A 16,499-nucleotide genomic window follows, 5' to 3' on the forward strand; every position below is an offset into this window, starting at 1 on the left:
GTGCTTGAATTTTTTTCCTAAGCGGATATAATTGCCCTAATACATCTGAAAAGAAATAAGATCAGCTTTAATTTTTAATTGCTTTATGAAAAATAAAGTCTGTCTTGCTTTTTGTTAATCATGCATCTTTCTGTACCTTGTTTCCTTCATACACCCATCCTAGACTCTTTACACCAAAAGCCACCTGGTTGGCTGAGACATCTAAACATGTGACAGGCTGGCCGTAGACATAATGGAGGGTTCTGGCTGAGTCTTCAGCTTTTAGCAGGTATACCAGGTCTCCAGCAGTGGCCACTGCCACAGGGTACCTTCCAGTATCTGGAACTATTTCAAGGTAGTCAACCTGTTGAAGGATAAGAGTTGTTTAGTCCTACAATGTCCTCCAACATGGTCAAAAATAACAAATTACTTCTATACATCAGTAAGAAGACCAGCAACCCAACAGAAAAAGACAAGCAAAGGGACTGTTTACAGAAATGAAACACCGTTTTTAAAAAAATATTTTTTTAGTTGTAGATGGACCCATTTATTTATTTATTTATTTTTATGTGGTGCTGAGGATGGAACCCAGTGCCTCACATGTGCTAAGCCAATGCTCTACCACTCAGCCCCACAAACAGTTTTTGCTCAAATGAAATGATGTTCATAGTGAAAGATACACAATACACCCCTGAAAAGTAAAACACGGAGTGAAAACTCATTGAAAACTCATTTTTCACCTGACATATCAGTGAAGATCAGTAAGTCTAAGAACACATTGGGTTGGGACACTCATGTTTATGGTTACCACTTGCTATTGGTGGGGATAAAATCTGGTCCAGCTCATCAAAGGAAATCTGACAATTCTTCCAAAATGTCAAATGAACACACTCTCACACCCAGCAAGTCCACTTCTGAGAATGTACTTGTAAATAAACCCATATGCAAAACAATTGTGGGCAATGTTATTCATTGCAGTGCTATTTTGTCATAGCTAAAAACTGGAAAAGTTTCAACATTCACTATCAAAAGACTAATTAAATAACTTAAAATACATCTATATATTGAGATACCATGCGGTCACAGAAGAAAGCATGAAGATATTTTTTATAAACTGATACAAATGGGATACCTCCAAGATAAATTTGAAGGAGAAAGTAAGGATGCAAGCAAGGTAAGAGGATTTCTAGTGTGCTGATGTGTGTAAAAGACGGGGACAGAGAAGTATACAATGCATGAACCTTCCCACAATTTCCCTCCTTCAGGGAGGGAAATGGGCTGTGAGACTAGGTGCCAAGGGGACTGCCCACTGTTAGTGTTTCCCAATGTGTCTTTTAAATTCTGAACTGTGAGGGTATACTAGCTATTTGAAACAAAACAAAATATATTTTTATTTTTGTACAAGAAACCAAGAAAATAAATTCATTCAGTGCAAAATTAACAAAACCATATTTTAACAAATTTGTGTAAATGCCATAAATATGTTACAAAAAGGTTAAAAAAGATTATCTGAGTTAACTGCTATCACCCAGTTTCCATGTCAGGCAATGATTCCAAATGATTTCATTTGGCCACCCAGGGGTAGGAAGCCAGCATTTCAGTACTCCAGACTACACTAGACTACACTAGACTACACTAGCGCTAGCGCTTTCTCTAATTTGCACGGGATGAGGAACCTTTCAAAAATTATTTGCTTTCTTCTATTCTTGAGGGGCACATTTCTTTCTAGTGCAGTTCACACCAAGTTTTCCCTCCTTGAATAAATTATGAGAGCATGAGTGCTGAAGGTGAGACACACTGTGTAATTATGAAAATCCACGGTGTAAAAGAACAGCACTGCCCTGACAGCATGCCAAATGAGTTCAAAATCCTGAATTCTGAAGACTGTCCAGAGGAGCTTGAAAGACAGTAAACATCCGGGTCACTCTACTAATCCTTGGGCTCAACCATGTAAGTAGCAGCCCAACACCCTGAGCCATGGGTCCATCACAAAGGACGGATGCTCCAGGCTAACACTGCAAACCTGGGAACACTGCCACTGCTATTCAGGAAGCATGTCTGGGGAAAAAGAAAACGTTCAGCTTTCTGGGCTGGGGAGTACTTTTTCTAGGGATACCCAGCACATCCTGTGGCACCTCCTTACCCAGGGTAAGAAACAGACATAAAAATGTATTATAACACACACCTCCAACAATGCTTCATCTCTTTTCTAAAACTCACTCCTCATTTTCCTAAAGTGGACATTCCAAGTCCAGCCATTTAACTTCATCTTGACGTTGGATTTTTGACAGACCAAAAGGCTCAGATTGACAGTGGTTGTGCCATTTGCTGGGAGCTGTAAAGTACTTCAAAAAGCTTCCAGTCTATGCCAGGACACCTTATTGCCAAGGCAGGATTTATACCTTATAGGGGGATTAGCATTTTTTTTTTAAATCAGGAATTGAATCCAGAGGCGCTTAACCAACAAGTCATATCCCCAGCCCATTTTATTTTTTATTTAGAGATAGGGTCTCATTAAGTTGCTTATGGCCTTGCTAAGTTGCTGAGACTGGCTTTGAGCTTAGGATCTTCTTGCCCCAGCCTCCCAAGCCACTGGGATTACAGGTATGTGCCACTGTGACCAGCTTGAATCTTAAATAATCATCTTAGTTCATATAATTATTGCTGGTCTATAGTGTCCTTCAGTCAGAGACAAAATAATAAGCACTGTGGTAGTTTACATAATAAAGAGAGATATTGTACTTTCATTTTTTTAAATAAAACCCCAAAGATAAGATGACAGCATCAGGCAGTTTGCAGGGAATACTACTCCAAACTGCAGAGACCTAATCCTTTTTTGGGTGGGTGGGGGGCTGGTACCAGATATTGAGCTCAGGGACATTAACCCTTGAAGGGACAAGAAGTCTGAGGAAGTGAAATATTAATGCCTTGGCTTTTAAGTTATTCAAATTTAACAAGATTTCTACCAGAGAGAAAATTGAGAGAGATTAAGGGCTGGTTCTAGGTTAGGCCATCAATTCATTGTTCAATGTTGGCTTTTCTGTGCACTCTCCCAGTTAGTGCCAAAATCCAGTTTGTTTACATTAAATCCAAATTCAGCACGGATACTTCCTTCCCACAAAATCATCTCCATACAAAATCAGATTCTCATACAACTGCACTCTGAAATAAGCTCTATGTAAAGATTCCTTAGCTGGCTCAGCTTCATATGTGACATCCTGGAACATGGCTACCCAATTAACACTGACTCAAATCTATTTTCACTCAAGAGTTGCTCTTAATCCCAGGTTTGACAACCTTAGGACAAAGAAAGTGTAGGATGAAAACCTTCCTTCCATATGGACCTGGACAGCACTGTTGAACTCATTTTCGCTTCTGCATTCAGCCAGAAACTGATCTCAGACTTCCAGGGGTGAGCAGAAGTCTACCATTTTAGTCTAGAGGAGGGTGAGGACCACAGTGATGAGAAACTCTGGTCCTGAAATCAGTCCTGAGGTTGGCATATTTGGGGTTTTCTTTCTGCAGTACTGGATCAAATTCAGGGCCTCCCACAGGCTAGACAAGTGTGCTACCACTGATCCAGGCGGCCCAGCCCTGAGATTTAAACCACAACTTCTCAGCTCTGGGGCTAGGCAATTCACCTTAAGCCTCTCCTGGATTCTGGGTAAATGGAGAAGATAATACCAACTATTTTGCAGGCTGACATGAGATTTATGGAAATAGGAGCCCATAGGAAGCCCCAGGTGAACAGGAGCTGCCACCATCCTATTTGTTTATAGTAGACCCAGAGATTCCAAGAGAAAACAAGTTCACCAGAACAAAGGCTTACCAGTTTCTGAACTTCAAATTCTGCAGCGATCTGCCAGTACCCCTCTTCATTGGGATACAACATCACAACATCAAAAGCGGAAGCTGTGGCAACTGTGGCATCGTCCTTGCTGAGGGCCAACGCCTGTATTCTTGCATCATGCTCAAAATGATGAATAGGATACTTCCCAGTCCTCAAGTCCCAAATATTAAGAAATCCTAGGTAGAAAGAAACCATGCAGGTAACAACTTTAAATTCACTTAGTATGTATGATCTTATAAGAATCATGCAATCATTTTATTTTTCAAAATTCAACAAGAAATAATTGCACGGACACAACAGAGTCTACAGCTATCTGGTTGAATCCAGCTCCACTACTTGATAACTGTAGGACTTGGAGGAGTTACTCCATAGTTGTGAGTCTCTTTCTCTACCTGTAAAACTAAAGGTAACATTACTTACTGCACAGTACTGCTGGGCTTAGGAGACCAACTGTATAAAATGCTGAGGACGGGCCATTCCTAGTTATCTCCAATTTGTATGCATCCTATAGTGCCTGCTGTGTGTAAGTGTATTTAATCTACCAATAATGCTAATTTCCTTTCTATTGCTCATCCACAAATCCAGTCCCATTTCCTGTAACTTCCTATTGCCTAGAATAAAGCTCTTCATTTTTTTCTCTTTCCAGTCTATCTTCCCATCACCCTTTGCTCTTGCCTTGAATTTGGTCTCTGAACTATAAACGCCTTGAATTTTAGGTTCTTACTGTAAACTATCATTCAGCTCACATAAAGTTAAAAGAAAGTAATACATCTGGGCCACTTTGCAAGACTTTCAAACTGTCAGTAACCTAAGCAGGTGAGCACACAAAAGCAGAGCTTTCCTCAAGCTCAGCGTTAGAATATAAGACAGTGTGCTCTCTAAGGAGATGCAGATCCCGAAAGGCTCCACAGAACGACGCATTCCCCTGATGAATATTTTGCCAAATTCTCTCCATTCTGACTCAGAGGGAAAAGCTGTGCCACAGGAAATGCCCATAGTTTGCCCATTAGATAGGAGCTGGGCTCTCCCAGTCCAGGAAGTGCTGTCTTCACAGGGGGCTCTCGCAAATGCTCTGCACTGCATGTGTCTGCATGTGCTTTGAGACATTGCCACCAACAGTCAAGAGAAATAAAAGCTGCTACTTGCATGGAGCTTTCAAGGGTCCAGACTCCTTGTCTCCTCTCAGGGAGGCACATCAAGAACTCACTTTGAGAAGAAACATAAGCTAAGCTGAAATTCAGCTAGAGAGGTGCAGGATGAGTGGCTATGTTTACAAGTGCATGAAATAACAAGGAGCGTGCTGAGTAACTGCCATACACCAACAAACTCACCCCGTTCTGCCAAGCATGGAGGCTGTTGAGCCACAGCTCACTCTAAGCACACATGGAGTTTATCTATAAACACATTTTTCACTATTGATTAAGTATTTTGGTTTTGTTGGCATCATTTTTCCAACAGAACTGAAAGAACTGGATGCAATAAAATACACTTCACCCCCCAAAGTTGAGTTTCACAGAGCTATCTTGAGAAGGACTTTTTTGGGTTTTTTAATTTATTTTGGTATCAGGGATTGAACCCAGGGGTGCTTAGCCAGCCAGCCATATCCACAGCCCTTTTTAATATTTTATTAGAGACAGGGTCTCATTGAATTACTTAGGGCCTTGTTAAGTTGCTGAGGCTGGCTTTGAACTTATGATCCTCCTGCCTCAGCCTCCCAAGCTACTGGGATTACAGGCATATGACACTGCACCCAGATAAGGACCTTTTTAGGGCTGGGGCTGGGGCTCAGTAGTAGAGCACTTGCCTAGCATGTGTGAGGCCCTGGGTTCAATCCTCAGCACTACATAAAAGTAAATACACAGAATAAAGGTATTGTGAAAAAAATTCTTAAAAAAACAAAAAATGGACCTTTTTAGATAAAAATATATTCCAGGGCTCCATGAATTTAATGGCCATACAGTTCTCCAACATCCCTTTTAATGCCTAAGCATTAAGGACTGGTATTGCTTTTTGAAGAACTGACCCTTTATGATAAAGCAATGCCCCTCTGTACCCCTGGTTATAATTTTTTCTGTGAAATCCACTTTTTCTGTACTTGCCAAAACCACTCCAACTTTCTTCTGGTTACTGTTGGTAGCTGGATCTTCACCTTTTTACTCTGCCTCATGTCTTCAAAGTGGGTTTCTTATAGACAGTAAATAGTCTTGCTGTTAGCTGGGGTGTTTAGATTATTTAGTATACTTAATGTGATTATGATGAGGTTGGGCTTAATCTACCACTTTGCTATTTGTTTTCTGTTTGTTTCTGTTTGTCCTATCTGTTCTTTGCTACCTCCCCCCCCCCACTCTCTCTTTTGATTGTTTGGGTTGAGTTTGCATTGATATTATTTTGATTCCTTTGTTGGCTTATGAGTCAAAATTCTTCATTGTGTTATTTTATTTATTACTTTAGCATTTTAAGATGCATGACTGACTAAGCACAGTCTCCCTTCATGGGTATTTGCACCTCACAAAGTGGAGAACTTGACAGCAATATGCTTGCATTTCTCCCCTCCTAGCCTTTGTGCTCCTGGCATAGTTTTTATTTCTGCATTATGTGATAAGCCTTGCATACCCTGTTATTTTTGCATAAGCAGGCAATTATCGTTTAGACTGATTTAAATAATAAGAAAAAGAGCCATTTCTTTTTACCCACAAAATCACCACTTCTGGTGTTCTTCTACTTACATCAACACTATAAAATCCTGCAGCTTCTGCAAGGTCTGCAATTTCCCTCTGAACTGTGTAGCTGGGTATGTGACCCAAAAGCACAGCTGCAAGAATGGGCACAGCAGCCGACAGAGAGGGATGTTTGAATGAAGGCTAATATTATAAATGGTCAACTTATTAGTAGTTAATCATGGCTACTTTTACAACCTCAAAACTTCAGAGTCTTGAACTGTGAATACTTGAATTATAAAAATATTCTATAATACTGTAGTTGATCATCATCCATGTTGATAATCAAAAAGGAATTAATGTAATAATGCATTCAACAAATATTTATTGAGCCCCTGCTTGGTGCCCATGCACTGCTGTAGGCACTGGGAATGCTGTAGTGAATCAGATAAAACAAAAAAGTCCCTGATTGCATATAACTGACATTCTAGTGGCATCTACAAAGTACCTTACCTGGGAGCACATAAAGATTAGAAGAATGTAGGGTTGGGGTTGTGGCTCAGTGGTAGAGCACTTGCTTAGTATGTGTGAGGCACTAGGTTCGATTCTCAGCACCATGTACAAATAAGTGAAAATAAAAAGTCCATCAACAACTAAAAAATATATTAAAAAAAGATTAGAAGAATGTGATCCCTATTTTCACAAAACACATACTAGAAGAAAACAAACATTTTAGTTACTAAAATGTAAAATTAAACACAACATAAAGTTTAACCTTCTGTCACAGTATCACTCCATTTTCAGGTCCCCAAAAATGGAGTGGCTAACTTTTCCAAAGACTTCAAGTTGAACTAGGTCCACATTCACTGCATGACTAAGGAAGAACTAGTCAATGCCTCTCAGAGCCAAAGAAATCTGCTTCTCAAATAGGTCTGTTTTAAACGAAATCTGATATAGATTCATTCAAAAGACCAAGTTTTCTCATATTGCAGACGCAGCAATGAAGAGACTTGGCTTTGGACATCGTGTGGATTTATAAAAGTGGCAAAGTTGTGTCCTTCTCTGCTCCCCACAGCAGTGAATTCTGAGTGCTGAACAGGGCCTAACATCAGTGAAGGCTTGCTGGATGTTTGTCTCATGTTTCAGTAAGGGAGCATTTGGTTGTAAGAAACAGAATCCAGTGAAATTGGCTTAAACACATCAGGAAAACAGACCGAAAAGGTACAGCTGTCATATAGCCCAAGTGTAGGAAATGCAAGAGATCAGAACCAGAACAAGGAAGACACTGAAAACAAGGCAGAGCTTGTCTTCAATTCTGACAGTTTCATTTTTCCTCTCTGCACAATCCAGCTTTCTCTTGTCCCTGAGTAGATGAAGAATGTGGCTGTCCCCATTCCACAAGGTCTTCTACTCTGAGCCCACAAGTCTGAGTCCGAGTCCATGAAAGGTTTCCCCATCCCTTGTCCAATCAGCTGAGGCCAAAAGGCAACTCAAATCCTACATACCTGCCTTCCTCTAGTGGGGCTGCAAAGGGACTTCAAAGCAAGGAGACACCCCAAAGGTGTCTACCACACCCACCCTGCATATTACACCAAAATCCTCAGCAAAGGCAAAGGGAGGTTCTAAGCAGCTTCTTGGTGATTTAAGAAGCAGGTCTCAGTTACCATTTCCTGCACCAGCCATGATCTGCCAGGCATAAGCCTTAAGAGTCAAAGTTGATGACCCCCATTTTGCCTCACATCAGTCTAGAAGGTAGACCAGGTGTCGTTTTACGTTGAAATCTGATGTGGTGCTGGGATGAATGGTACTGCTCTCCTCCCAAGAAATATGAAAGGATGCAGACAAAGGAAACTGGGTCTTTCTAAGACTCTGAAAGAAGATAATGAGGACAGACCAAGGCCCCCCAAATTAGGTGGGGGCAGGGTCTGGCAGCCCCACCTGCTTCCTGAGCTCAGGACTCTCCACCTTGATGGAAAGAAAAGAAGACTTGACGGAAGGAACTCCAGTGGCCCTAGACTAGCAACAGCCATTAATGATGACATGAGTAATGAGGGCAGCTTTTGGAGAAGACATAAAGCTGCTCAGCAGCTGTGGATGGGCACCCATGCCAGTTTGCAGCACGCCCCTCCCACCTCCCAGAGGAGGCCAGCCAGAGTGTGGTAATGAAACTGCATATAGTGGAAATGGGATCTAAATGAGTTTAAACTGATTTATGTTAGCTTTTGTAAAGATTACTAGGTATCTGGAAAGTGCTACCACTGTGAAATAATGTTGACAATCCTTAAGACCTCTGCCTAATGGTACTTGCACAGAGTATTTATATTCCTCGTCATGGGAACAAGGACCATAATGGATACCATTTTTGTTTTATTAGGGATGCATATTTAAATTAATCTGCTATTTGCCTAAACAATTAGCTGCTTCTGTTTGTGTGCACAAAGCCAAAACTGCAATTAGGCTTCCATCAAAAAGATAAGTCCCAACTAAAACTGTCCCGGTGGAGCCATAAGAGCTCAGGGCACAACTTTCCAAAATTACTTTTTAGCATAATGGTAATTATGTTAATTGCTTGAAAGGTAAATAACCGCTGAACTGGTTTTGGAAAAAAACACAATTGGTATTGCCCCTCCCCTTTGATCTTTTCCATGCACCATAAAATTTAAAACAAGTTAACAGTTTAAAGTCAAATGCTGGTCACTTCTTGAACTACAGCTTGTCTTGTGCCGTTTGGTGCCTTCTTGATTAGAACTCATTTTAGTTTTGAGTTCCTCTTCGTGAGCTTACACCTGAAGTTTGGTTTCAGTTTCATAATAGTTAAATAGACAGGATCAATTAACTGTGTTCAGAGACACGAATGAAGCTGAATGTTTATAAACACAGCTGGCAATCTCAATTTCCACCATGTAAGTAACAGTTACCCATAAGAAATTAAGCAGAAGTCAAAAGAAATCCTACAACAAGGGAAAGGCATTCTAACAAAAAGTGAAACTAAGCAGCACAATTCACAGTAGTTAAATTGTGGAGCCAACCCAGATGCCCTTCAGTAGATGAACGGATAGGGAAACTGTGGTATATATTCACAATGGAACATTACTCAGCATTTAAAGAGAATAAAATCATGGCATTTGCACGTAAATGGATGGAGTTGGAGAATATAATGCTAAGTGAAGCAAGCCAATCCCAAAAAATCAAAGGCCGAATTTTTCTTTGATATGAGGATGCTGACTCAGAATGGCCATGGAGGGGAGCATGAGAGGAATGGAGGCACTTTAGATAGGGCAAAGGGGAGGGAGGGGAAGGGAGGGGGCAAGGGGGCAGGAATGATGGTGGAATGAGTTAGACATTGGTACCCTAAGTACATGTATGAAGACCCGGATGGTGTGAAAATATTTTGTATACAATCAGTGACTTGAAAAATTGTGCTCTATATGTGTAATATGAAATGAATTGCATTCTGCCATCATATATAACAAATTTGAATAAATTTTTAAAAAAGTTAAACTAAATGTGTACCTCTCCATTCATCAATTCCTCACAACAGCACTTGAATTGTGGGCCACACAAAGGAAGTATAAAATTTGAGAGGACAAAAAAAGTTTTGCTCTCATCGAAGAGGGGCCTGCCAATAGGAGAGTAATACCAGAGAAAACAAGGTCATGAAAAAGAGCTAAGCCATGAGGGTCTTGACAGGAAAAAGCTGAATGAAGCATCTTGCCCAGATGCTGAGTGTTATCCTGGACAGGACAGCTACCACAGTGCTGAGGCTGGACTCTGCTGCCTACAGCAAACAAATAAATAGGAAGTATTCTAGAAACTGCATGTAAGATTATGATCTGAATGGGCTTAAGACCAGTGAAGGGACTGGTTAGGACATAAGCAAAGCAGAGACCAGATATGAGATCACCAAGCAGAAAGGGATGACAAATGAAGAGGAAGGAAGGATGAATTCCATATTTAGTACCTCTCAAGTTCAAAACCAAAAGAACATCTGAGAAAGAATAAGAAATTAAGACACAGTAAACTGCAAAGGAGGCAAATGTTACACTGTGAGACTGTGGCAATAAGAGTCAAAGGAAAAATGGATGGAGAAGCCAAAGATTCTGGACTGGCTCTTCTACAGAGGCAAGTACTGAATAGGCAAATAATATGAAAGAGACACCACTGCACACACAGCCTCTGATGCCTTGTACTTGAACAAAGATATTCACCAGAGCGAACCAGGGACTGGTCAAAGCAGAGGCCACAGGGAAGAGACTGGGGAGTCCAGAGGGCTGGGGGACTGCTTGATGGTGGGTAACAAGGGAGGACTTATTTTTCACCATGTACTCCTGGGTAATATTTTAATTCTTTTATGTGTAATTTTTAATTATTTTATGTGTAATTCTTTCTATGTGTAATACTATGTAACAAATCATAAATTTGGGTATACAACTTTATAAGTAATAATTTCATCAGTGACTAGATTTTTTCCAATCACTTTAGAATCAACATTTAATTTTGGTGTACAAAAAATAAAATAAAACTCAAATTCTACCTATGGCCCACTGATGATGGGTTTAGGTGAATTAGACTCCAAAGGAATCCAAAACATCACTGCCACCACCTCCCCTGGACCAAATGGGAGCAAGACATCCCAGCACAGGACATGGCCCAGGGCCAGCGTGCATTAAGCCTTAGACTCTGTTCCTTTTAAAATAGATTTTATTTCTACAAGGAAAGTATGTATATCATCAAAAAACACCCACGTGGTTGAATAACACCACTATGCAATATTTAGAAACAAAATCTCAAAATAATGATGATTCCTAATGGATATATGGGAGTTTATCACATTCACTTCAATTTTGTATGTTTTGAATTTTTCATAATAAAAGAGTTTTAAAAAAAATAACTTGAAGGGTTAACACTAAGAAGTAAAAGTATATTAACTTGCGTTTTGTACATTTCCTTTCTACATGTATTTTACTGAGGATAGAACCCAGCGTCTTGCACATGGCTAGGCAAGTACTCTACCACTGAGTTACATCCCCAGTGCCTTCCCCAGCCTTTTTTTTTTTTTTTTTTTTATGAGGACGGGGGATTAAACCCAGAGGTGCTTTACCCCTGAGTTATATTCCCAGCTCTTTCATTTTTTATTTCAAGACAGGGCCTCCTTAAGTTGCCCAGGGCCTTGCTAAATTGCTAGGACTAGTCTGGAATTTGTGATTCTCCTGCCTCACCCTCCCTAAAGCCAGGATTACAGGCATGAGCCACCTGGCCCTCCCCTTTTTTCCTTGACAAGTTTCCAGGTTAGTCTTGAAGTCACCAACTCAAGTATACTCCTGTATCAGCCTTCTGAGTAGCTGGGACTAGAGGCATGTCCTTCCATACCTAGCTTACAAATGTTTTCAGTAGTCACATTGCCAAATAAGGGCCTTCTCAGATTTACCATGAAAATCCAAGACATTTGTAAACTTTAGAAATCCCAATTCAAATCTTCAAAAGATCTTGAAATTATACCTTTCAAACAAAAGCATGAAGAAACTCTACATAAGATTCTTAGATTATAGCAAACTGCAGTTGGTTTTGAGTTACCTAAGGCAAATGAGAATCAGAACATTGAATCCACAGAGAATCTAATATCTCACTCAGGCATTCAGATTCAAATGCAAATTTCCCCAGGAAATGGGTGGTTTTGCCACAGGAACCCTGGATATTTGGGATGGGGCTCTTGGGTTATAATCTATTACTGTCACCATATTTTATTGTTGACATTTTCTCTGCTTTGGCCATTGGTAGCCCAGTTTAGTTGCACTGCCCCATCCCCGTCATTTTTTTTTAAATCCTTATTTTCTGGTCCCACAAAGGTGTTCCACCTTGTACTTACCTGCCCTACCTCTGTTTCCTTTTATTTAAACACTAATATTTAGAAACTCAAATCTGGGCACTAGTTGTACTCAGCATTACTAAGGTAGCATAATACTTTAATAACATTTAAGAATTAGAATGAACAAATCCAGGTCCTCAGCTGAAAGGTCAAAAGTCAGGCTCAGACACTATCCTTTCTTGCTGGGCAAAAAGGACTGACTTTTCAAGAGTGACATCAACTATACTGCAAAAAGTTATTAAAAGAACTCTTTTTTTTTTTATTGGTTGCTCAAAACATTACAATGATCTTGACATATCATATATCATACATTTGTAAAAGAACTCTTTTTTTTTTTTTTTGCCTTTCAAAAATCAAATCAGTTTTGCAGAGGTAAAATCTACATGCAAAAAAAAAAGAAAAGAAAAGAAAAAGAAAGTGAAAGCCATCCTGGTGGGCTGGGGATGTAGCTCAATGGTAGAGCACTTAACTAGCATGAGTGAGGTCCTGGGTTTGATCCCCAGCACCATAAAAAAAAAAAAAAGTAAAACCATCAACTTTAAATTGTAGTGGAGCTTACAAGGCTATAGATACTTGTTCATTCTCATCAAGTATCTATAGCCTTGTAAGTTCCACTACAATCATAACATAGAACACTGTGTCACCCAGAAAGTTCCCTTATACCCCTTTGTAATGAGTCCCTTCCCCTGGTCCCAGCCCCTGGCAACTGTCCCACTGTTTGCTGACATGGTTTGCTTCTTTGAGGACTTCAGATAAATGAAATTTTATATAGTGTGTACTCCCCTGCAAGCAGCTTTTCTTTATTTAGCATAATGCTGCTGAGATGCATTACACGGTTGCATGAAGCAGTGTTCCACTGTGTGTCTACACCACAACATATTTATCCACTCACCAGCTGATACACATCTGAGTTGCTTTCAGTTTAGAAACATCATGGATAAATTTCTATCAACAATCAAGTACCTTAAGTTGTTATGTGAGCGTGTTTTCATTCACTGGGATAAATATAACAGTGAGACTGTTGAGTTATTGAGTTTATTTTTAAATTTATACAAAAATGCCAAACTATTTTCTAAAGTGCTGTCCCTGATTTGCATTCCCACCAGCAAGGAATGGAAATACCAGTTACTCCTGGGTCACCAAAACACTGGTATTATTAGTATTTTTAATTTATGACATTACAGCAAGTGTGTGATGATGTTTCCTAGTGGTTTTAATTTGTACTTGTTCAATGACTAATGATTTTGAGCATCTTTTCATATACTTCTTGGACATTCATATATCTTCTTTAGTAAAGTATCTATTCAAATCTTTTGCCATTTTTAATTGGTTGTTTGCTTATAATTAAGTTGTAAAAGCCCTCCCCATATGTATTTTTATATATACATACACACATGCATATGTGTATATATATATACGTGTGTGTGTCTGTGTTTGTATGTGTGTGTATATAGTATATCTACATGATACATGCCATGTAGCAGATATGTCTTGCAAATACCGTCTGCCTGTCAATGGCTTGTCTTTTCATTTTCCTAGTGGTCTCTGAAGAGCAAAGGTTTTAAATCTTAACGAAATCTAACTTTTTTTTTTCTATTTTGGCTTTTCGTGCCTGAAGAAATCTCTGCCCAGCTTAAGGTCACAGCAACTTTCTACTTTGTTTTCTTTTACAAGTTTTACACTTAGGGCTACAATCTATTTTGAGTTAACTAATATATGGCATGAAGGAGAGGGTCATTCTAGGGGTGGGAGGCATACATAGACCCACTTGTTCCAACACCATTTGTTGAAAAGATTAATTTCTTTATTGAGTTACTGCATTTATAAAAACATCAGTGGGTGGGTCTCTCTTCTGTGCCTCTGTTGTACAGGTCTCTTCCAATGCCAGTAACACATTGTCCTGATTACTGGGGTTTACAGTAGATTTTCAAATGAGGGGGAAGAGTCCTTCAACATTGTACTTCTTTTCTCAAATTGTTTTCAGCTCTGTACATTTCTAGACTTTAAATTCTTTTTAGTCTTAAATTTTAGGACTGGTTTATAAATTTCTATGAAGGGGAAAAAAGCCTGCTGGGATTCTGACTGGGATCAGACTGTCTCTCCAGATCAATTAGGTGAACGATGACATCTTAACTGTTAATCTTCCAATCCATAGTCATGACAATTCTCTTCATTTGAGTTTTCCTTATTTCTCTCAGCAAGATTATCTCATATTTTTGATGCAAAACCAGTTTCTAGCTGTTTGTTGATAACTTGGAGAAACAACTGATTTCTGGACACTGACCTTACATTCAATGACACGCTAAACATACTTTCTAGATCTAGTAACAATTTTGTTGATTGTTTAGGATTCTACACATAGATATTCTAACCATGGACATGTTTTACTTCTTCTTTTCTATTTGTCAGTATTATATTTCTTTTTCTTTCCTTTCTGCACTAACTAGAACCTCCACTACTATGTGAGTAAAAGTAATGAAAGTGCCTTATTTCTGATTTAAGAAGAAATCACCATCTTGTACCATTAAGAATGAAGTCAGAGGAGGATTGTAAGTTCAAGGCCAGCCTTAGCAAGTTAGTAAGGCCCTAAGCAACTTAGTGAGGCCCTGTGTCAAAAAGAAGAGGAGGAGGAGAAGGAGGAAGAAAAGGAGGAGGAGGAGGAAGAAGAGGAGGAGGAAGAGGAAGAGGAGGAGGAGGAGGAAGTAGTAGCAGTAGTAATAGTTGTTGCTGTCAGCTGTAGGTTTTATACAGATGTTCTTAAGCAAATGTAAAAAGCTCTTTTCTGTTGATAGTGAGCAAAGAGGTTTTGTCATAAGAATCAACTTCTGTGTATGCCAAAACCCCATAATAACACATTGGTGTTATTTTTACATTAAGCAGACCCATTAACGTTTTTTTATATATGACAGCAGAATGCATTACAATTTATGTTTCACATATAGAGCATAATTTTTCAAATCTCTGGTTGTAGACATAATATATTCACAACAATCATGTCTTCATACCTGAACTTTGGATAATAATGATCATCACATTCCACCATCATTAATAACCCCATGCCCCCTCCCTTCCCCTCCAACCCCTCTGCCCTAGGTAGAGTTCCTCTATTCCTTCCATGCTCCCTCTCCCTATCCCACTATGAATCAGCCTCCTTATATCAAAGAAAACATCTGGCATTTGGTTTTTTGGGATTGGCTAACTTCACTTAGTATTATCTTCTCTAACTCCACCCATTTACATGCAAATGCCATGATTTTATTCTCTTTTATTGCTGAGTTATATTCCACTGTATCTGTATGCCACATTTTTTTATCCATTCATCTACTGAAGGGCATCTAGGCTGGCTCCACAGTTTAGCCTTTGTGAATTGTACTGCTATAAACATTGATGTGGCTGTGTCCCTGTAGTGTGCTGTTTTTCAGTCCTTTGGGTATAGACCAAGGAGCGGGATAGCTGGGTCAAATGGTGGTTCCATTCCCAATTTTCCAAGGAATCTCCATTCTGCTTTCCAAATTGGCTGCACCAGTTTGCAGCCCCACCAGCAGTGGATGAGTGTGCCTTTTACCCCACATCCTCGCCAACACATGTTGTTGTTTGTCTTTATGATAGCTGCCATTCTGACTGGAGTGAGATGAAATCTTAAGAGTGGCTTTGATTTGCATTCTCTAATTGCTAGTGATGATGAACATTTTTTTTCATGTATTTGTTGATTGATTGTACATCAGACTTATTAACTTTTAAAGATATAAAACAAAAATATCTTTACATTCACCCACATATTTACTATTCGCTTCTGCCATTCTACATTCCTGTGTGCAGATGCACAATTGTGTTTGTTATGGACTTCTTTCTGGCTGAAAAATTTCTTTCATGGTTCCTGGGGTGCAGGTCTTCTGTTAATGGCATCTCTCAGCCTTGATCTGTCTGAAGAAGAATATGTGATACTACCCTGACAGGTCGCTGAAGCTCTGCTCAGTACTTCCCTCTGCCTTTTTCTTTCTGCTTTTAAGTGTGCACGGTGTCTATTTCCACATCTTCAAATTCACTGATATTTTCTTCTCTACCGATTACATCTAGTACATTTTCATTTCAAGAATTATCTCTCTTCTGTGGAAGTTCCACTGGGGTCTTTTTAAATATCTTTTCT

General features: G+C 39.5%; 1 protein-coding gene across 1 annotated transcript in view; it reads right to left on the reverse strand.

Moving 5' to 3' along the window:
* The window catches only part of Fbxw8 (F-box and WD repeat domain containing 8), a 106,151-nt gene that overhangs the window by 34,780 nt on the left and 54,872 nt on the right, over window positions 1-16,499 (reverse strand). The window contains exons 6-7 of the mRNA XM_015502542.1: window positions 3,809-4,005; window positions 137-343 (exon numbers count right to left, since the gene is read on the reverse strand). Coding sequence (XP_015358028.1) covers window positions 137-343; window positions 3,809-4,005 — 404 coding nt within the window. The remainder of the gene's footprint in view (window positions 1-136; window positions 344-3,808; window positions 4,006-16,499) is intronic.

Source organism: Marmota marmota, unplaced genomic scaffold (genome assembly GCF_001458135.2).
Source record: "Marmota marmota marmota unplaced genomic scaffold, marMar, whole genome shotgun sequence".
Taxonomy (NCBI): Eukaryota; Metazoa; Chordata; class Mammalia; order Rodentia; family Sciuridae; genus Marmota; species Marmota marmota.